Consider the following 23,623-nt stretch of genomic DNA (forward strand, 5'->3'; position numbering starts at 1 on the left):
GAAATCAGATATCAGATATAATTTGGTACGCCTCTCGATTCATTGTATGAAATTGTGCAAACTCCAAATATCCCAGCGTGTGTTGGCTCTGTCGAAGTGGCATATAGGATGATCTAATTTGCCCCTACACCCGTGATCATTTTCACCCCATCAGCTTTCGGACACTTGTGCATATGTCGCAATGGGCAAATGGAGGGGGACTGGTTTGGTTTCAGCCACTGAATGACAAGCAAATAAATAAATAAAAGTTAAACAAATCTGTTTTTTTTTCTTCTGTTTTGCGCAGGAGCAAGTTGGGCAGATAAAAGAGCGATATGACCATAGGATGCTGCTGAAACACATGCCTTCAGAGTTTCATATCTTCCTCGACCATGTATTGGGCCTTGACTACTACACCAAGCCGGATTATCAGGTACCATCACAGTATAGAGAATAAGGAAAGTACTTTGAAAGTGTTTTGAAATACTCCCACAAACGTCTCTTTTTTCTTTCTTTTTTTTTGACTGGCCACTAATTGCGGGGACTTTTTTGTATGTTCACACAAACTGATATGTTGACTTCATCAATGCTTCCTAGTACTCCCTGTGCTATTTCCATTAACAAAATTGCATCTAAAATTACAACTTATTTCTTATTTATTACTGCACTACTTTGACCAGAGAGATACACTACAGTGTAAAGGAAATAGGGTGCCATTTGGACACCACCAGAGTCTCATTTGGAGTTGTTTTCTATTGGCCGACTGCTGGTCTGGTCAAGGGAATAGGGTGTATTTTAAAGATTAGGGTGCCATTTGGGATGCAACCAAATTCAAATGTATTTTATTTCCCAGCTGTTGATGTCGGTGTTTGAGAACAGCATGAAGGAGCGCATCATCATGGAAAATGAGCCGTTTGATTGGGAGAAAGGAGGGACAGACTCCACACAGTCAACAACCGCCTCCACCCAACCACAACACAACACACGGCCCACCGTCGCCATTGTGGGGTAAGGACCCTGATATATTTACCATTAGGATTAAAAGGAGAGTCCACCATATTTACATGATCATACATTGCAGGGTGACTTTCTGCTTGCATTTTACTTAACACTAGAACCACTGGGCCTCAAGAGAACCCCCTTCAAGCTAATGAGCAGTGACTCTGACTGCAACACTCTGACAGTGTAATTAATCAATTTCATATATGATATCGCAAAAATGAATAAGGTAAAATTGGAATAATATTTATTTAATGGTGGCGTGGGCTCCTGCTGAGTGAGCATCCTTCTGGCTTTTTTTGCGCTTAGGCCTCTGAGGTGTAGGTTCATGCCGAGGCTCAGAATCTGAAGAATAATCCAAGATTTTTCCTCCCACCATCCGAGTCATTTTCATTCAGATCTAATAGCAGTGCTAACACAGCATGTGCATCCATTCGTCTTTATCTTCTTGCCATTGTATATTATGCACACTCTCACAGTGTACTCCAAGTAGGTCAGAGTGGACTGATAAAACTGCTTGGATTTGGTGAACTGATATAGAGCATATACTTTACCATTTTCAGATTATAATTAGAATATACCATTACAATAGAATTTCCCGCCCAGTTCTTCATTCACAATTGGTAATTACATAATTATGCACCGTTCACTTCCCTTCGCTCATCAACTCACCCATTCTCCACCTTTCTCCCGCAGCAAACTTTACTTAATATATTTAATCTGCTGGTATAAGTGCGAAATTCGTTTCGGTTCAATTTTGAGACAATTATCTGGGTGATTATCAACTGGGCACGGCACATTCCACTGTCGGGAGAAGAGGGGGCAACAGTGGAAAACCATTCAAAAAATGAGACGCCTTCCTAAACCTGGTTATAACTCCAGTTCTGTTTGTGATGATATGAATGAGCAGTCAAAATGACTGCTTTAGTGATTCTAGTGTTAACAGGGACAGTGTCCGTTCATCAACATTTCAGTGTTCACATCAATGTAAATGTGCCAGCTGAAATGCCCTACCTTGAGGCATGCCCACGTGGGAAGAGCCAATAGAGGCCATCTTGGCAGATTCACATTTTGTAGTTGTGGATTTTTGTAAGCAGAAAGTTTCCCCATTGTGTACGATGATGTCATATTTCTGCATCTTTGTTTAATCCTAGAGTATTTTTCACCAGTCTGTATTTGACACTTGACATTTACAGGATCAATACATAAGGCAATGGTACAAAATATTAGATCCTGAATGTTCCACAACGTGATACAGTCACAGTGCTCTATTTTTAATCTGTCTTTTATACATCTTTCATGGGAGCTATTGTTTGACTCACTCACCCAAATATATCCTTTTGATTTTCTCTCTCTCTCTCAGATGACTGTTTTGTTTGAAGCTCTTTACTGTTCAGCCCGCCTAGACACACACACACGCACCCACATTCAGACACACACACACTACACACATTCAGACACACACACACTACACAGCTGCATGACTTCCCACTTCCTGCATGACTTCCCTGTGAACACGACATCCTTATCTCTGGAGACATCATTAGTCTTTTGGTCGTCATCACACACTGAGACACTATCCTAAATGGCACCCTATTCCCTATGTAGTGCCCTTTGACCAGGGCCCATAGGCCTCTGGTCAAAAGTAGTGCACTAAGTAGGGAATAGGGTGCCATTTGGCATAGTCTCAATGTGAACAGAGAGAGATGACAGGTTGTGTCCATCAGTATTGCTGTCACACCTCGAGGCTACTGCCACACTGCTCATCCAAACCCTTTGAAATGCATGATATTGAATTCTAAACTAGGCTGTAAGGCATTTGATATACCAGTTTACAATTAATGTTTCACTGAATAAATAGATATGTAAATAGATGTTTACTGAACTTTGAGGGTTGCCTGTACAAAGTGCATTAATTAAGTGCATGCTTAATTCAGGAAATAAAAAAAACATTTTGGAATAGAGTAGGGCAGGAACAAAAACCTGCACAACCAGTGGACATATTCACATATAGGTGTTATATACGTGTGTTTATTATATATATTCATATACATTAGTACATACATTGTATACATCATTGGGCCACCATTGCTCTTAATCAACTGATTAAACCTGAACCCATCCCCCCACTCCCACCCATCTTCTCCTCCAGAGCCCTCAACACCCCGGTGCCCGTAGACCTCCAGAGGGAGAACACGGAGAACGTGCTCCAGGACGAGCACCTCAGCGACCAAGAGAACGCCCCTCCGGCCCTGCCGCCCGGTGGGAGCCGCCAGGGGGGCGGTGGCCAGACAACCACTAAGGGCGAGGGATGGGAGGACACCGACTTCAACCGCAACAAACTCAGGATCAGCCTGGGCAAGGTGAGTAAGGGGGAGGAATGAGACCACAACATTTTACTGTATGGCCTGGTCTCACCACAATGGCCCATAGATGGTAGGATGGCATTCATGTAGATGTTTTAGCATAGCTTATACTGTTTGTTGATACAGTATTTTTAGCATTTTTGATTAATGAAAAATATGGGATGGATTGATGGTTGGCTGGGTAGAGGATGATAGACGGACAGAGAGATGCACAGGCAGAGATGGACATCCAGACAGAAAATGTGTACACCAGACAGACGAAGGCCTACCCTTTAAACTCCTAGCAGTGGTAATAGACACATTTTAGAATGAATTACTGTTTAGCATACATCATCGTGGCCTCCTGTCTCTCCTTTCCCCTCCCGTCTCTTCCTCTCCTCTCCCCTCTGTGTCTGCAGGGGGCACAGGAGGGGGATGAACCCAGCAGAGGGGCCTGTCCCATGTCTCCGTGCCGGGCAGGAGGGGCCCCCGAGTCCCCCAGTGGCCAGGTGCGCTCGCTCCGGTACCGCCGCATCAACAGCCCCGAGTCAGACCGCATGTCGGCCGCTGATGGGAGGGGCGTTGACGGATACGGCCAAAGGTGACCACAACAAACCAGCTCTAGTATTAGTTCCAAACCTGTACTAGCTTTTAGTATAGTAGTATTTAAGTAATGTAGTTAACCAGGAAGTACATTGTACTAAAATACATTTAATATTGTACCTAGCTACATTAAAGTCTCTTAGGTGTTCCAGGAAAGTCCTTTGGGTTAGGGTCTGTGAAACTGCTATAAGCCTATATACTACAGCCCTCCACTTTAATACTTAATTCAATACTTAATGTGTGGGTTTTGTGTGTGTGCATTCGTTTGTGCGTGCTTGTGTGTCTATGTGCCCTTGTACGTCCTCGTGCTTGTACCTGTGTGAATGTATTTGTACACATCTGTGTGCCACAGTATCAGGTCCCGCATGGATATCCTGGGATCGCCCTCGCGCCACGTGTACTCGTCCCAGCCGGCCATGATGCTGTCTGTGGACTGCGGCCTGCAGCGCGGGAGGCACGGCGAGGGCTCAGTGGCGTCCGTGGACCAGGAAGCCCACAGTAATGCCTTTATCAGATCGGTGCCGCTGGCAGAGGAAGAAGACTTTGATAGCAAGGAGTGGGTGATCATCGACAAGGAGACAGAGCTGAGGGACTTCCAGCCCACCACGTCGGGCACCACCGATGAGGAGCCTGAGGAGCTGAGGCCCCTGGAGGAGGGAGAGGAGAGGAGGAGGCTGCGGGGAGGAGGTGGGCCTGGAGGTTTTATGTACATTCAATGATGTGCAATTTCAGTCAGTTCAATTCTGTTCCATTCTATTCGGTTCTGTTGTATTCAGTTCTATTCTGTACAAGTTGTGCTGTGTTGACGATGATGCTCATCTCTCCTCTCATGTTCAAATATTGTTTTGACGTTTGACTTAATCCGGAAAACACTTTTCCCACTACTGAGCCGAACCAAACCATTTGTACTGAGCTGACCTGGTTATGCATCTTCCACAAGCAGAACCATGCTGAAAAGGACAATGTCAAAATTAAATATTCAACCCATCACAGTTTGGTTCGGGTTGGCATGATAGTGTGAAAAGGGTATTATATTCCTAACCAATCCTTTGTTTTAGGGGCGGAGATGGTGGTGCGACCCAAGACGACCCTCACGACCAACAGCAGCCGGGGCATGCTCACGCTCACTGAGGAGGAAGCCTCCAGACGAAGTGGGGGAAGCCCCGCCATGTCGCCCTGTCATTCACTCCCGTCAGGCCGTCCTATTGGACCGCAAAGACCGGTAAGAGACCGGGCTGACCTATCGGTGGAGGGAGGCTTCTCTCCTTGCATGTTCATGGGAGTCGGCTCAGAGCTTCGCCTGCTGTACAATGCGATTGATCTTCAGATGATATGGATGAGATCCACCTAAGCGGTGGGTGTTGTTGTTGATCTATCCAGATTATGTAAAGATTAGCTCTTCGGTGCCCCCTCTGGTCGGGATGTCAATTAACATGCAGTGCTAAACCTAGGGTTGCAAAATTCCAATAACTTTGCCAAAATGACCTGTTTTTCCAGAAATCTCAGTTGGAAGATTCCTTCTAATTTCAGTGATCATTCTAGAAATGCAGGGAATTTTGCAACCCTAGAATTTTGCAAGCGGGGGGGGGGGGGTGACCATTATTCCCACAGCCATTTCAGTGTCATTCACACTGTCATTGGTGTGACATATCCTGCCAGTGTAAAGAGAGAAAAAGTGCATTTTTCTGTGTCAGTAGGCACAAATTGTTCCTTTCCATGAGTTTGTTTTTAACCATTGTTTTTGTAATGCTAAGGAATGAATGGGAGACGTGGCTTTGCTAACTGCATATTCCAGCATCAGATCAGATGTAGCCTTACATATTAGAATTATTGAACAGTTTATGCTTTTTGGGTGAGATGGTGGCATGAGTAGGGTTATTTTGACAGTGCCTCCCCCCTCCCCAATGTATTTCTACAATATTTTCTCAATAGTTTTCTCAATGAGTCCACAAGAGCATTTTCTCATAGTGCAGTTCCGGCAAATGCCAGATAGGCTGGTCCATACCACGGGCAGATTCCTGTTCCCAGTACGTCCCTGTATTCGGGATGACATCTGTCAGGGTTGCACTGCACTTGATGGCCTCGTTATGACACACTGACTGGTGAAACAAGATACACGCATACATGATGACACTTTGTCATTCTGATGAGAATAATGTAGAAAACATCCAGATAGCTGGGTCATATTCAGTATGGCACAACCGAGCAAAATGTTTTTGTAACAGAAAAAAAAACATTTGGACATGTTCAGGTGGTGCAACCTAGTTTCAAAACGTTTTCTTCACACTGAACATGTTCTTGACGTCAGTGTTAGAAAGTTACACTGTCCTGACATGAAAACCTTTTGGTTGAAAATGTTAAATGAAAAGGTTTAAACCGTGGGTCTTCCCATCGCTGCCACCAAATGTGTTTAAGCTGACCGTTACCTCATACATAAAAAGATGCACGAAAGAAAATATGGGGAATGTTCCAGTCTTTTAGCTGAATGAATTATAGAGGAAATTCAGCAAATTCTTGGAGAACAGTTGAAGTTGACAAAATGTTTCCTCATTGTTAAAACCAATGTGTCTCAGCCTGTAGCTTCCATTAGTGTTTCAGTTCTTTATGGGTCTTTTAGGTGAGAATGTCATTCTCCATTTAAAAACATGCAATCATACTATTTTGCCCAACAGTGATGTACACTACCGTTCAAAAGTTTGGGGTCACATAGAAATGTCCTTGTTTTTGAAAGAAAAGCTGACACATAGCTAAAACCTAACAGAAACAGAACATCTAAGTGTAAGTTAGAGAGAGCGAGCAATAATTTACAAATGTCTCACATCCAAATGTGGCTCTAATATTATTGCTATGTACACTCCCATTCAAAAGTTTGGGGTGACTTAGAAATTAGCAAAAAAATAGTCCATTAAAATAACATCAAATTGTTCAGAAATACAGTGTAGACATTGCTAATGTTGTAAAAGACTATTGTAGCTCGAAACGGCAGATTTTTTTAAATGGAATATCTACATAGGCGTACAGAGGCCAATTATCAGCAACCATCACTCCTGTGTTCCAATGGCACGTTGTGTTAGCTAATCCAAGTTTATCATTTTAAAAGGCTAATTAATGATTAGAAAAGCCTTTTGCAATTATGTTAGCACAGCTGAAAACTGTTGTGGAAAATACTGTGGTAAATATTTTCTTCTTCTTGAACTGCACTGTTGGTTAAGGACTTGTAAATAAGCATTTCACGGTAAAGTCTACACTTGTTGTATTCGGCGCATGTGACAAATAAAGTCTGATTTGTTCTGGTTAAAGACGCAATAAAACTGGCCTTCTTTAAACTAGTTGAGTATCTGGAGCATCAGCATTTGTGGGTTCGATTACAGGCTCAAAATGGCCAGAAATAAATAACTTTCTTCTGAAACTCGTCAGTCTATTCTTGGTCTGAGAAATGAAGGCTATTCCATGCAAGAAATTGCCCAGAAACTGAAGATCTCATACAACGCTGTGTACTACTCCCTTCACAAAATAGCACAAACTGGCTCTAACCAGAATAGAAAGAGGAGTGGGAGGCTCCGGTGCACAACTGAGCAATACGACAAGTGCATTAGAGTGTCTTGAGAAACAGACGCCTCACAAGTCCTCAACTGGCAGCTTCATTAAATAGTACCCACAAAACACCAGTCTCAACGTCAACATTGAGGAGGCGACTCCAGGATGCTGGACTAGGTAGAGTTGCAAAGAGAAAGCCATATCTCAGACTGGCCAATAAAAATAAAAGATGGGCAAAAGAACACAGACACTGGAAAGAGGAAGATTGGAAAAAAGTGTTTTGGACAGACGAAGTTTGAGGTGTTCGGATTACAAAGAAGAACATTCTTGAGAGGCAGACAAAGTGAAAAGATGCTGGAGGTGTGCTTGACGCCATCTGTCAAGCATGGTGGAGGCAATGTGATGGTCTGGGGGTGCTTTGATGGTGGTAAAGTGGGAGATTTGTACAGGGTAAAAGGGATCTTGAAGAAGGAAGGCTGTCACTTAATTTTGCAACGCAATGCCATATCCTGTGGACTGCGTTTAATTGGAGCTAATTTCCTCCTACAACAGGACAATGACCCAAAGCACAGCTCCAAACTATGCAATAACTATTTAGAGAAGAAGCAGTCAGCTGGCATTCTGTCTATAATGGAGTGGCCAGCACAGTCACCAGATCTCAACCCTATTGAGCTGTTGTAGGAGCAGCTTGACCATATGGTATGTAGGAAGTGCCCATCAAGCCAATCCAACTTGTGGGAGGTGCTTCAGGAAGCTTGGGGTGGAATATCTTCAGATTACCTCAACAAATTGACAACTAAAATGCCAAAGGTCTGCAAGGCAGTCATTTCCTGAAATGGAGGATTCTTTGACGAAAGCAAAGTTTGAAGGACACCATTTCAAATAAAAGTCATTATTTATAACCTTGTCAACATCTTGACTATATTTCCTATTCATTTTGCAACTCATTTCATGTATGTTTTCATGGAAAACAAGGAAATGTTACACTTTCAACTCTGAAAAACAGTTTTCCACACAAATATGGGTCAAGAAACAGGCATTTAATGTATGTATGAACCAAATACACATCCATGAGCATTTCAAAGAGATTCATAAATGCTTTAAGCATTTGAAAAAAATCACTGGTTGGCATATGGCACGTGTCAAACGTCCGGCCCAGAGCCCAGATCCAGCCTGCGAGAAGGTCCAATCCAGCCCGCGGGTGGTTTGAGTTTTTTTAAAACAATATAAATATATATATTTTTTTTGGGGGGGGGGGGGGGCACAAACTCAATATACTTTAAAATGACTAAAACTACATTTAAAATTGTGTAGAAATTTAAATGGACCTACATACATAAGTGTTCTTGACTGTGTCCAGCTCGCTAATAATCATCGAATTGAAAGCTAGACAATCAGGGAGCATCAAAAAGTCACAAAATGATGGATAGAGAACTGTTTTGAGTTTGACATCCCTGGTTGAATGAAGATCATGATGAGTTGATTATTGGAAACAGGTGTGTTGGGTTGGGGGAAAAGCCTGCACATCCAGTAGCTCCCTAGAGTTGGAGAACTCTGATTTACATAAACTGTGCATGCTGATAAGAAAACATTACGTGTGAATTTATATTCAATGATTATGAACGTGTCATACATTGCTTACTATGTGCTACTGTGTATGTCTAATGGGAGGCCCATACACATAGTGTAAGTACAGTAACACTGTTTACTTATTTTTTATTCCCCTGCGCCAAACACTAGAGGGTGCCACAACACATCCCTGTGCTCAAAACATCCTAACTCAGAGCAGAGCATGTACACTCTATATAAAAAAGTATGTGGACACCCCTTCAAATTAGTGGATTCGGCTATATCAACCACACCCGTCGGCTGACAGGTGTATAACATCGAACACACAGCCATGCAATCTCCATAGACTAACATTGGTATTAGAACGGCCTTACTGAAGAGCTCAGTGACTTTCAACATGACACCGTCATAGGATGCCACCTTTCCAACAAGTCAGTTCGTCAAATTTCTGCCCTGCTGGAGCTACCTCGGTCAACTAAATGTTGTTATTGTGAAGAGGAAACGTCTAGAATCAACAACGGCTCAGCTGTGCAATGGTAGGCCACACAAGCTCACAGAAAGTGTGTAAAAATGATCTGTCCTCGGTTGCAACACTCACTACCAAGATCCAAACTTCCTCTGGAAGCAACATCAGCACAAGAACTGCTCGTCAGGAGCTTCATGAAATGGGTTGCCATGGCTAAGCAGCCACACACACACCCATGTGCAATGCTAAGTGTCGGCTGGAGTGGTGAGAAGCTCGCCGCCATTGGACTCTGGAGCAGTGGAAACGCGTTCTCTGGAGTGACAAATCACGCTTCACCATCTGGCAGTCCCGACGGCTGAATCTGGGTTTGCTGGATGCCAGGAGCATGCTACCTGCCATAATGCATAGTGCCAAATGTAAAGGTTGGTGGAGGAGGAATAATGGCCTGGGGCTGTTTTTCATGGTTCGGGTTAGGCCCCTTTGTTCCAGTGAAGGGACATCTTAACGCTAAAGCATACAATGACTTTCTAGACAATTCTGTGCTTCCAACTTTGTGGCAACAGTTGGGGGAAGGCCCTTTCCTGTTTCAGAAGGACAATGCCCCCATGCGCAAAGCAATGTCCATGCAGAAATGGTTTGTTGAGATCGGTGTGGAAGAACTTGACTGGCCTGCACAGAGCCCTGACCTCAACCCCATCGAACACCTTTGGGATGAATTGGAACGAGCCAGGCCTAATCGCCCAACATCAGTGCCCGACGTCACTAATGATCTTGTGGCTGAATGGAAGCAAGTCCCTGCAGCAATATTCCAGCATCTAGTGGAATGCCTTCCCAGAAGAGTGGAGGCTGTTACAGTAGCAAAGGGGGACCAAATCCATATTAATGCCCATGATTTTGGAATGAGATGTTCGACGAACAGGTGTCCACATACATTTGGTCATGTAGTGTATTTATCTACGAGGTTAGGGTGAGAAATAACTCCCAGATCATTTGAAAGGTTTGAACGGAAAATGTGATACAGCTCCATATGAATGAAACAATGTCGCTCACTGTTAAAGGACAACAGTCAAAAAAAGGACATGGCTAACAAGAATGTCAGTCAGTAGTCACTGAGATGTGGTTTTAAATCCAGTTAGTTCAGATTGATTCAATTAAAACAATAGTGTAGTTGGGTCGTTCCACAAAATGAGTCCCTTTTGTGTTCCTTTGATATTTCAAGTAGATATTGTGCACCAATCTTGAATTTTAATAACCTATTATATTAAAAAGTACCCATCCCCTAGGGCCGTTTGACCCACCCAAGTGTCAATCTAATTAACATAATACAAATATTCACATCAAAATCCGTCTGTTTAAACGCACCCCCCTCAAATTTGTTCTTAACAGACTTGCCTAGTTAAATATATTTCTTAAAAAGGTCCAATGCAGCCATTTTTATCTCAATATAAAATCATTTCTGGGTAAAAATTAAGTACCTTACTGTGATTGTTTTCAATTAAAGTGGCTAAAAAGAAACCAAAATAGCTCCTTAGCTAAATGAAATTTCTCAAGCAAGAATTTTGCTAGGACTGTCTAGAAGTGGTTTGAGAGAGGGACCTAATTTGAAGGAGCCTAATTTAACCTGAAAACTAGCTCTTATTGGCAGAGTAGAGCAAACTCTCTTTGTTATTGGACTATTAACTTGTGACATCACCAGGTGGTACCAGTCGGTCCAAAAACCCCACCCAATTGCCCCTCCCTGTTGCACACAACAAGCTTCCCTGTTATTTTATTTGGCAGTTATAATGCACTTACTATAGACCTCCTTTTTATTAAGTTGAACATGTGTTTGTCATGGCAGACTGTTAAAATGAGGTGAAATAAAATGTTCACCAAATTAAACTACCCAAAAGGGACTAATTTCATGGAACAACTCATTGCCTCAATTGGGGCGGCAGGGTAGCTAGTGGTTAGAGAGTTAACTGAAAGTTTGCAAGTTCAAATCTCCCAGCTGACAAGGTACAAATCTGTCGTTATTGAAAATAAGAATTTGTTCTTAACTGACTTGCCTAGTGAAATAAAGGTTAAAAAAAAATTGAGTGGAATTTAAATAGAGTTTAAATTCACGGTGGAAGAATTTCTTTTCAAATATTTTAGTTTAATTTTGGCGATACTTAATTTTGGAGCAAATCCTTGTTCTTTGAAATCCGAAATCAAAGTTATTTTTATTAAACAAAATACACACTCAAACTATTTTGTGTTCAAATCCAAAACTTCACACAAACAGCCTTAATTAAAGTCACCTTTTGTAAGGTTTCCTTTAGTTGAAATCTGGTTTTCTGGTTGAAGCGAAGTCAGATAGTCAGATTACAACCAGATGAAGGCATCTTTATCATGACGACATCAACAACCCTGGGAAAAATGTTGAAAATGTTGTTGAACCAACATCAGATTACAATCTCTTCAATTTGAATAAAAATACATAAACTAGCTAAGATAAACCTGATTTCATAGCTTTCCTGCAATTCTACACAATTTGCCATGGGGCAGACAAACATTTGCAGTTTTATAACACATTTCATGCAATTCTGTACATTTTGCCATGAGACAGAGAGGGGGGCTGTAGGTCGGGGGTCCCAGGTCCTGCATGCCTGTTCAGTAATCTGGCCCTGGGAAAGGCACCATAATTTGGTTGTTATCTGGTCAGATGATTTCAATTATTTAAAGACGTAAAAAATATGTCTAAACACATTTATAATCAGAACACAACTTGACATCAACCAGTTTTTCCCACTGGGTTAGATTACAATTGAATATTGTTGACCTTGTTGCTGTGAACAAGAAATCTTACAGATGGTTTTATTAATACACATTACCAAGCATCCATGTACCACTAGGGTCCATTAGCACTGCATCAATTAGAAACCAGTCCTGAATGACTCTTGTGTTATGCAGGTCTGCGTACCATTTTATCAACTTGACACTTTAAGTCTATTTAACCTTTTGTAAGTTTGTGTGTTTTTTCTGACTGTTACGGTATGTCCATGAAATATGTTAAAGAACATGTTTTGCTCAGGAGTTTGGTACGAATAAATACCTGCATACACAAGGGGCCTTCGAAAAAACAAGGCCAGTTCACCCATTCCCTGTGTCAGTTGTATTTCCTTGTCATGGTTTTCTGTAAAAGAAAACACAAATGTTGATTTACTTACCTCACCAATAACGTTTTGCCAGCCTTATTTGTGATTTCACCGCAAGTGCCTAGTACGGCAGGCCTCGCTATCGCAAACATGATCAAGGACCCTCGTTTTATTTGCCCTGTGACCTCTTCCTTGACATAACTGATGTATTTGCGCCACCTATCAATTAAAAGTACAGTATGTCAAGTTGCACTCACCCAAGGAGAAAAAGCGAGGGTGCCATGGGAACAACAAGCGAAGAAATAAAGTGGTGTTTTGGGGTAAGCACAGTTTAGGATAGTCCTTACTTCTGTTGTTTTTTTCTTAATTCGTTTCTGTTCCGAACTCCTTTTTTTGTTGAGCCATATTTATCCCCTTTTTCTTCGTCCTGTGTTTGTGTTTCGTGTGCTTGATGAGACCATCTATATTTTGTGTTATTCATTTAGCATTTTCCAATGGTGATTTTTCGAGTAACGTCTTCTAGCAAAATTGAGTGTAAATTTGATGGTGTCCAGGCATTTTCCCAGGTTCAATGTGTTGACATACTAGAGGAACGTGCAGTACTTGTGTGTTTTTAACGGCATTGTTGGGGAATGTGTCCACTGTGCCTTGATTATGAGAGAGACGGAAACCTACTCTCATTTGCTTCCAATCTGGCAACCCACTTAAGAGTTTTGTAGAATACTGTCTTCTATCCTTTTAACATACTGTAATGCCTCTGCTGTAATGGCAACCCTAGCTACAACCATAGTCTTCCTCTCCTTGTTTCTCTCTGGACTACATCAGAGAACCCTTACAGCATGCACACAGGGAAGGAGAGATGTATGACAAGCTATGTTTCAATACTCTATATGGATCCCTTTCCTTGTCTCCTTCTTTTATCAGCTGACCTGAAAGGTACTGGATAGTTGAGAGTCCAAGCCTATAACTCTAAACTATCTAATCTTTTTAGATCGCTGGTGAGGAAGGGTAAGAAGACAAGGAAATGAAGCTGTTTCAGGAGTGTTGGGACGTGGCCTGATACTAGTCTATAGTCTGTTAGCATGACCTGGTTGTTCCTCCCCCCTTCCATCCTAATGCCCCTCCTTCTGTTTTCTGATTGGTCTCTTCTGCAGCTGGAGGATGACAGGCACCACCCGAGGCCCAATCAGCTGCGGAGGCTGGCCTCCTACGTCTTCTCATCCTCCACACTGGAGACGGAGCAGTACCCGCACCCCGGAGGGTCCTTCATCCAGCGGAGCCGCTCGGCCGAGAGCAGCCCCGCCCACATTAACGCTTCCACCCACCGGCGCCATGCTCCCCTGCAGAGCCCGGGCAGCCCGCGGAGCAGGCACTCGGTCCTGAACGTGTCGCGCACGCAAATCCAGCAATTGCTTGCCAAGCTCATGAACAAGAACGCGAGCTGAGGGAAGGGCACTCTGCATGCCAAAATGCATTAACGTATACTCATACACACCCATTGTGTACATACAGAGGGACATACTCATGTACACACACGCAGTTTATAACCCAAAGAGCCATATTTTGGCGGGTTGGTTAGAACATAAACACATGCACGCTTGCACACACGTACACACATGGTCTTTCAGACACACGCAAACATGCTGAACTAAAACACAAACAACTCACTTTAATGTAACTAACTTTAAAAAGGTGAATATGAAGAGAAGAAAAGTGCTGACTGCAAAATATTTTTCACGCAATAAACTCTTAAAAGTCTGCTCCTTGCAAAGTCAGTTGCACATGCCACAAAAATGTACACAATTTCTGTAAAAAGTGGTGGAAGTGTAAACTTGAGGTTGCTTCATCCTTTAATGGTGCTGTGAGGAGGAGGAGTCACAAAACTGGGACTGTTAAGAGGCTGTTCAACTTCATTGCATTCTTCTTTTTCCATTCATGCTGAAGGTTTGCGGGATTGTCGTCGAATGCAGGTCATGTCGGCGATGCGTACCTAAAGGAATACAGTAACGCTTTCGGTAACACTTTACTTAAAGGGGCAATCTGTAGTTCAATCAATAACAAGGCGGTCCACCCCACCACTGTTTTGGTAAACAGCTGAGGGATGGGGATGAAGAACTATTCTCGAATTCATAGACAGAGCTATAGATGTAAGGAATGAAGATCCATGATATCAAACGTACAGTTTTAGCCATGTTTTGATGCTGTTTAACAATTACATTGTTTACAATCAATGGAGTAAACCAAGCATATATTTTGGCTTCTGATGGGGTGCGACAGTTGAAACCAAGCTCATGAGGCATTTCTAAGTTATATTCTTTAAGAATCATTAGGTATGTATTAAAATGGATGTACCAATCGCAGATTGTCCGTGCAGGTATAATGCATTATGATGACGTTATAATGCAATGTAAGTCATTATAAAGGCTCATACATGCTTATAATAAGTAATAAAGCTTTACACCTGCAAGCTACAAGTTGTGTTACCACACTTTCCTTTAATAATATTTCCTCATAAGACCAATGTGCACTGTCATGATAATGACATATAGATGTCATAAGCAGTTACGGCCTCTCGTGATAGCTGACTTTAAGCAGTCGTAACCAACTGACTTAGGTACATGCTAGGCCAGCTACTTCATCAACGGTGTCATAACAATGTAGAGTCATAAGTTATCCTTGTTTATCCCAAGGCGCAAGTTATGTCACGCTCCTGACACTTATGAGGGTCTTGTGACAAAGCATTCAAGTTCAATTATTCCCCAGAGACGGCATGAGATGCTAGGGTGCTACTATCCAATGATCTGCAGTCGTCACACTGATCTTGTGTAGCTTGGTCCCAGATCTGTTTGTGCCGTCTTGCAAACACTTATGGTCATTGTCAAATCAAACTTTATTTGTCACATGTGCCGAGTGTAGACCTTACCGTGAAATGCTTACTTACCAGCCCTTAACCAACAGTGCAGCTCAAGAGGAGTTAAGAAAATATTTACCAAATCAACTAAAGTAAAAATATTATAAAAAGTAACACAATAACATAACAATACTGAGGCTATTACAGGGGATACCGGTACTGAGTCAGTGTGTGGGGCTACAGGTTAGAGGTCATTTGTACATGTAGGTAGGGGTGAAGTGACTATGCATAGACAACAAACAGCGAGCAGCAGCAGTGTACAAAACAAAGGAGGGGGGGGTCTTTGATTAATTGTTCAGCAGTCTTAAGGCTTGGGGTAGAAGCTGTTAAGGATCCTTTTGCTCCAAGACTTGGCGGTCCGGTATCGTTTTCTGTGTGTTAGCAGAGAAAACAGTCTATGACTTGGGTGACTGGAGTGTCTTGTCAATTTTATGGGCTTTCCTCTCACACCGCCTATTATATAGGTCCTGGATTGCAGGAAGCTTGGCCCCAGTGATGTACAGAGCCGTACGCACCACCCTCTGCAGCACCTTACGGTTAGATGCTGAGCAGCTGCCACACCAAGCATTGATGCAACTGGTCAGGATGCTCTCGATGGTGCATCTGAAGAACTTTTTGAGGATATGGGGACCCATGCCAAATCTTTTCAGTCTCCTGAGGGGGAAAAGGATGCCCTCTTCACGACTGTCTTGGTGTGTTTGGACCATAACAGTTCGTTGGTGATGTGGACACCAAGGAACTTGGAACTCTCGACCCGCTCCACTACAGCCCCATTGATGTTAATGGGGGCCTGTTCGGCCCGCCTTTTCCTGTAGTCCACGATCAGCTCCTTGTCTTGCTCACATTGAGGAAGAGGTTGTTGTCCTGGCACCACACTGCCAGTTCTCTGACCTCCTCCCTATAGCCTATCTCATCGTTGTCGGTGATCAGGCCTACCACTGTTGTGTTGTCAGGAAACTTAATGATGGTGTTGGAGTCGTGTTTGGCCACACAGTCGTGGGTGAGCAGGGAGTACAGGAGAGGACTAAGTACACACCACTGAGGGGCCCCAGTGTTGAGGATCAGCATGGCAGACTTGTTGTTTCCTACCCTTACCACCTGGGGGCGGCCCGTCAAAGTGCAGGATCCAGTTGCAGAGGGAGGTGTTTAGTTCCAGGTTCCTTAGCTTAGTGATGAGCATTGGGGGCACTATGGTGTTGAATGCTGAGCTGTAGTCAATGGATAGCATTCTCACCTAGGTGTTCCTTTTGTCCAGGTGGGAAAGGGCAGTGGGGAGTGCGATTGAGATTGTGTCATCTGTGGATCTGTTGGGCTCAAGATGGAAGTGATCAGATGATTCGGATGCTACCCTAGAGGACTGTTTTGCTAGCACAGACTGGAATATGTTCCGGATTGAGGAGTATACCTCCTCAGTCATTGGTTTCATCAATAAGTGCATCAACAAAATGCTTGAGCAATGGATTATGCAGGCCTCTGAAGGGTGAGGATATGAAGTGTGGGGTTTTGCAATGGGAAAACTCCTGTTCTCTAATATTCTGTGTCATGTTTTATGACAAGCGTTATCATGGTTGACTTCAATGTACTGTACAGATGGACGATCTTAATTTGATCACTCTTTTGTTGCTGAGAATTTAAACTTGTTATGTCTGAGTTTTTAAAAAGGCTTTGAAATTTCAGACTTGAATTCTCTAACAAAAAATGTATCAACCCCTATAGAAATGTCCATTCATTATAATGCACATAATAATTTCCATGTCCCGTTGCTGCAGGATTATATTCATGCTATAGCAAACTGACTAAAAGGAAGATCCTACATCTGTACTGTATTTCCATTATGGCTACTATGACTACAATGGCATTGCGAACTATAGAAATTATAGGCAGCATCAGTTGTCCCATACATATAACTTTAGTGTTATTCTATATGGTTCTCTTTGGCTTGGGGTATTGAAAATGAAATAACACTTGCTGTACCAGTGTCCAAATCATGTTATAACATGTCATGGCAGTTTATGACAACTTACTGTAGCCACAGTAACATGATTTGATGGGTATGATGCAGGAAATGGTGAAAACTACTTTCATATAACTGTTCTTAATTCAGTTATGTGACATAGCATTTAATGATGTGCTACACTACATGACAAAGTATGTGGACACCTGCTCGTCGAACATCTCATTTCAAAATCATGTGCATTAATATGTAGTTGGTCCCCCCCTTTGCTGCTACAACAGCCTCCACTAGATGTTGGAACATTGCTGCGGGGACTTGCTTCTATTCAGCCACATGAGCATTAGTGAGGTCAGGCACTGATGTTGGGCGATTAGGCCTGGCTCATCGGCATTCCAATTCATCCCAAAGGTGATGGGTTTGAGGTCAGGGCTCTGTGCAGGCCAGTCAAGTTCTTCCAGACTGAAGAACTGACTGATCTCGACAAACCATTTCTGTAAAGACCTCGCTTTGTGCACGGCATTGTCATGCACGGGCATTCCCCAAACTGTTGCCACAAAGTTGGAAGCACAAATTGTCTAGAATGTCATTGTATGCTGTAGCATTAAGATTTCTCTTCACTGGAACTAAGGGGCTTAGCCCGAACCATGAAAAGCCCCTGGCCATTATTCCTCCTCCACCAAACATTACAATTGGCACTATGCATACGGACAGGTAGCATTCTCCTGGCCAAACCCAGATTTATCCGTCAGGCTGCCAGATGGTGAAGTGTGATTCATCACTCCAGAAAACGTGTTTCCACTGCTCCAGAGTCCAATGGCGGTGAGCTGTACACCACTCCAACCAACGCTTGGCATTGTGCATGATCTTAGGCTTGTGTGTGCCTGCTCGGCCATGGAAACCCATTTCATTAAGCTCCCAAGGAACTTTTCTTGTACTGACGTTGCTTCCAGCTTCAGCTCACCCTAGTAGTTATTTCACAATTGTCTGAAGTTCGTTTGGTCATGAAATCGTGAAATCTCATCACTTTGGTTGTGAAATCACATCACTGTCTGGAATCGGTAGCAAAGCTGCTATGTGTGGATGTTGACGGAGGAAAACTTGCACGTTTTAAGTTCTACCCAGAGAGACTGGATTTCCTGCTTGAGATAGAAGTTGCCTCTAACCACAGATCTAGGATAAGATCACCCCAACCCTGAATCCTATCCTTAACCATAAGCAGGGTAGACCCTGGACCAGTGGTTAGGGTGTACTATGCAAACAGCTGTGTTTTATGAATTGAAATCTGGTTCCAAAGTATTTCAGGCACTTACAGTTTAAGCTCCATAGAATAACATCTCTGCCATTGCATTGGCTCAGCACTTAAACTCTATCATTGTTATAGATAGATAATGCCAGGGTTTGGATTGCTCTGAGGTGGCTTTGCGTTATCTATCTTCCTGCAGAATAGCATAAACCATTAATTCAAGTAGCCAGAGTTAGCCAAAAATGCCATTGGAATTCTGTGGGTTTTGGTGTGTATTTTTGCAGTGAAGTGAGCTACATACTGTATCAGGATCGACTGTTGTTTGTGACAGTATGTTTGTGTAGATAAGTCATCAACATAGCACTTTCTCCATTGTTGTCCTTTGAGTACTGTACCTCACTATTGCACTTTATTAAGGATTTAACAGGAGAACTTGGTTACTGTTGGGCCCAGGTAGAAAATATTGATGCAAAAGATGAGAAACGCAATAAATAAGGGTGCTTAGGGGGAAAAAATGTTACGCCATTTTGAAGAAAAAAGTTGAGGAAAGGACGAGGATTGGTTATTTCCACACTCATTTTATGCCACTCTCTCTCCATCCCCAACCAATGAGGTTTCAGACACATAAGTGGGTAGCATTTCTGATGTAAAGGGCATGCACTGTTGATGTAGCCAAGTGCAATGTACAGTATAGAAATGAATTGTATAGAATTGCACCTCAGCTTAGAAATACTTGACATCACAGGCTTCACGCTGCACTGTAAGCTGATTTTTGTTACACGCCAATGTTTTTTGGATGTCTTTTCAACATTTTAATGAAAATTTTATGCTGTTATTTTACTGATATCTTGTAATAACCATGTATCTCTTGGCTTTGTGTTCCCTGTTTTGCTGAAACCATTGTGAAGAGGAACGATACTACTGTATTTCTGAAATGGCATAACCACATACAGCCTTCTTATTTGGTCTTCTCAATGAGTAGGATCTTATGTTTTCTTTTATGATTGCTTTTGTGAATGCGCTAAAGGGCTACGCTTACAGAAATATGCACCATTTTTACTTTTGCCAAGCTTTGCATTTAAGATGTTTGCATTTACTTAACAGCACTAAGAAGCAAATAAGCATCCCTCTCTGAATGTCGCCTCTGTCTCTGATTTAGAAAAGATAACTGTTCCGTCAGTTCATTTCTCACTGCTTGGTTAGACGATTTTCAGCAAATCAATGCTTGTCGTTTTGTGTATAGCATCATGTAACGAGCACTACTCAGTGAATGTACTGAGAGTGCAAGCTGCTAACTCCAAACTTAATTTTGCACACATGCAAATTGTTCCTTGACATTATTGTCAATGATATTAAAAAAATCTTGTTTTTGTACTTTTTTGTCCGTTCTCGGCAAAACAAATCTCGCCGTAATACTCTCAATCAAAACAGGATGTCGAATGTTGTCAGTGAACTCTGAAAATAACGCAGGCAATTTTGAAATGTACTTGCAGAGAAATTGGATTGTGCAAGACTGTTTTCATACTTCTAACATTATTTGCACGATATATAATAATATCAAACCTCTGGCTGTAAATGTATAGTACGGTCATTCTATGAAATGAATGCCTTTTGCGTCCCTTTAGTATTTTAAGTAGAAATTGTACACCAATGGGCCTCCCGAGTGGCACAGTGGCCTAAGGCACTGCATCGCAGTGCTTTAGGCGTCACTACAGACCCGGGTTCGATCCCAGGCTGTGTCACAGCTGTCCGTGACCGGGAGACAGATGAGGCGGCCTACAATTGGCCCAGCGTCGTCCGGGTTAGGGAGGGTTTGGCCGGCCGTGATTTCCTTGTCCCATTGCGCTCTAGTGACTCCTTGTGGCGGGCCGGATGCCTGCAAGCTGACCTCGGTTGCCAACTGGACTCTGTTTCCTCCCACACATTGGTGTGGAAGGCTTCCGGGTTAAGCGAGCAGTGTGTCAAGAAGCAGTGCGGCTTGGCAGGGTCGTGTTTCGGAGGATGCATGGCTCTTGACCTTAGCCTCTCTTGAGTCCGTAGTGGAGTTGCAGCGATGGGACAAGACTGTAACTACCAATTGGGGGTAAAAGTACAAAATAATAATAATAATTGTGCACCAATATTGAATTCTAAAAGCCTGTTATATTCAATGAAGTACCATTTAATATAGCCAACATGGACAATTCAATAAATCTGTTTTTATAATGTGAATAAAGACTTGCTAAAGTGCCAGAATTTTGAAAGATCCCATCTCAAGTTTTTCTGAGTTTTGGAAGATTTTAACCAACTTAACCCCAAAAATTCCAAAGTCTTCATCATTGTAATGCTATAGTTACGTTGTTGCTTTGACAAAGTCATTTCTGAAAGATTATTATATATTTCATGTGATTAGTGATTCATTTTACATCTGTCCCTCATTTTAAGGTCAACACTGTTAACCAAACTCTCGTTTTGATATGGTGAAACTATTAATTCTTAATTCTAGAAGTCAAATCATAGTGTGAAAGCAGGTGAGCTGATTCTGCTCATTTTCTGGTGTTTTGTGTTGGAAACCTGAGGGTGTCGAGCAAGACACGTCAACCCTTTTATAAAATAGGTGAAATCAAAAGTTTTGTTTGACCAAGGTATACTACTCAAAGGGCACCCAATTGCTGGAACAACCCAGTGATTTTTCGGTGAGTTCTGTATAATACCACAGGTAAAGGGATAGTCCCAGTCGGTATTAGATAGAACGTACCGGCCTCACTCACCTGTGGGGAAACCACCTGTGGTTACCCCATTGGCTCACAGCAAAAACGTGACCTTTTTCAAACACACTTTTCTTGTCTGCTTGTTTTAGTCAATTACAAAACTACATTTAAGAAAAGTACAATATGTCTAAAGATGACTTTTCAACATTGCCTGCGTTTCCACTGCTTAGAAAAAAACGTTATATTGTAGGTCTTTCCTCATGACTCTTTTCATGACGGTGTTAGGAGCCACGTGAGTGAGTGCTAGCTAGCTATCAACCGCAACATTAAGATAGCCAAGACCAACAACACAAACAAATGGACTATACAGCTACAAGTAGTGGTGGAGTTACAGACTATATTTAACAAGTTAACTGTCTTACCTGTGAGGAAATGTTTTCCATACACACAGCTATGTGTAGCATACTTGGACACTGGCACCCCACATTTCATACTTGGACATTGGCACCACACATTTCCCATGCCAAATAGCTCTTCTCCCAGGCTTTTCCCTACGTGGGAGCATTGCGAACCATAGATCTGGATTTTACCTGGTTACATTGAACAACACAGCAGCTTTTCGGCATGTTTTGTTATTTCTGTATAACAAAAAATCAACAATGACGTTGGTTCTTTTACAATGGGGGGTCAATTGGAAAGAATGTTTGTTTCCCCCAGTTTGTGGGCGTGCAATTCCTTATTATGTGAATATTGACTCGGAGTATACTCACGGATCAAAAATGTATTTCAAGGTGCAGCGAAGTGGGACTAGCATTTTCACAAAACCTATGTAATTCGTACCTTCTTATTTTAATTTCTCAGATAAGTTAAACATATTCAGTTCACGTCACTGATACATGAGCATATCTTCCATATGTTCTGCATATCCTGTCCTATAGTCTGAAAAATGACTTGTTCTGCAAGGCTGGTTGTCCAACCTATTGTAAATGGATAGCATTATAAATTGAGAAATCTGCTGCGAAATCCACAGGACATGGGCAAAGTGTTGTATTGTATATTGTAAACTGTTTATTGTGGCCGAAATCCCTTTTAGCCATGGACTAAGAGTGATTGAAAATGCCATAGATGGGATACTTGTTTAACATATCACAACATTACACAAAGCCACTGCACTGTAAAGTACACTGTATGCTCAACCCTCAGCCTTTCAAGAGTTAATATAAAAGCATGATGTGGTCTTGTATACAATTATTATCTTGAATTGCAGAGTTATATTTGTCAACGATAGCCTAGAATTTGAAAGTTTTTTCAGTCTATTAGTCTTAAGTGTTTAATGACTTGAATATTTTATGCATTTCCTTAAGGAAAATTGGCTGAAAATTAAGATGTACTGTAAAACATAAATGAAATGCAGTCTCAAATAGCCGCCTGTACCTTTTAATAGCCGGGCAACGGCACACATTTCAACAAAAAACCACCTGTTTCAAATAAACGTTGGGTGTGTAAATGATAACACATTAGTGCAGGAAATTAATAAATGGAATAAAATGCGCCTGTGGTGTTCGGGGATGTAGGCGAGAGCTCTGCTAGCCGACCTGAGCCCGATGGGCCTTGACATTATACATTGGGTTAGTGCTGGGTAGGGCCTGTTTTTTCATCAATAACTACGGTACGGGTAGGCTGCGGGTATCACTAAATTGATCATTAACATTTTGAAGCTGAGCTATTTGTCTCTGCTCTGCTGCACAGTACCTATCATGGTGTCAGAAGTGCTTCAACTTCGTCAAATATAAGACAAGAACATTGATCATTTGTCAAATCGTTGTAAATGAGTGAGCATTCATCTTCATATTTGGAAACAGAGGGCTCATGAGATAGTAGAAGGTACTGTATGATATAATTGTGAAAGAAATAAGTAGTAGTCAGTATAACTGCAGTATTTGTCAAGCGTGATCCGTGAGTGTCTTTTAGATGTACGATATACTGTATATACATGTGTAAGCATTTTTTGTATCACAATACAATTGTACAGTCTGCTTGTAATATTTACAGGTAAAAAGCATGTATTTTAAACTTTTTGTAAATCAACAAAACATATATATATATACACACATACATACATACATACATACATACATACATACATACATACATACATACATACATACATACATACATACATACATACATACATACATACATACATAC

The 23,623-nt window shown here is 42.0% G+C and overlaps 1 protein-coding gene across 3 annotated transcripts in view; it reads left to right on the forward strand.

The window, feature by feature from the left end:
* Positions 1-23,623, forward strand: part of ttbk1a (tau tubulin kinase 1a) — a 50,280-nt gene that overhangs the window by 21,808 nt on the left and 4,849 nt on the right. For all 3 annotated transcript variants that reach the window (XM_031828427.1, XM_031828430.1, XM_031828434.1), the window contains 6 exons: positions 287-412; positions 833-987; positions 3,131-3,341; positions 3,743-3,924; positions 4,279-4,613; positions 4,985-5,148. In XM_031828427.1, the coding sequence (XP_031684287.1) occupies positions 287-412; positions 833-987; positions 3,131-3,341; positions 3,743-3,924; positions 4,279-4,613; positions 4,985-5,148 (1,173 nt within the window). The remainder of the gene's footprint in view (positions 1-286; positions 413-832; positions 988-3,130; positions 3,342-3,742; positions 3,925-4,278; positions 4,614-4,984; positions 5,149-23,623) is intronic.

The sequence above is a fragment of the Oncorhynchus kisutch genome, linkage group LG1, assembly GCF_002021735.2.
Source record: "Oncorhynchus kisutch isolate 150728-3 linkage group LG1, Okis_V2, whole genome shotgun sequence".
Taxonomy (NCBI): Eukaryota; Metazoa; Chordata; class Actinopteri; order Salmoniformes; family Salmonidae; genus Oncorhynchus; species Oncorhynchus kisutch.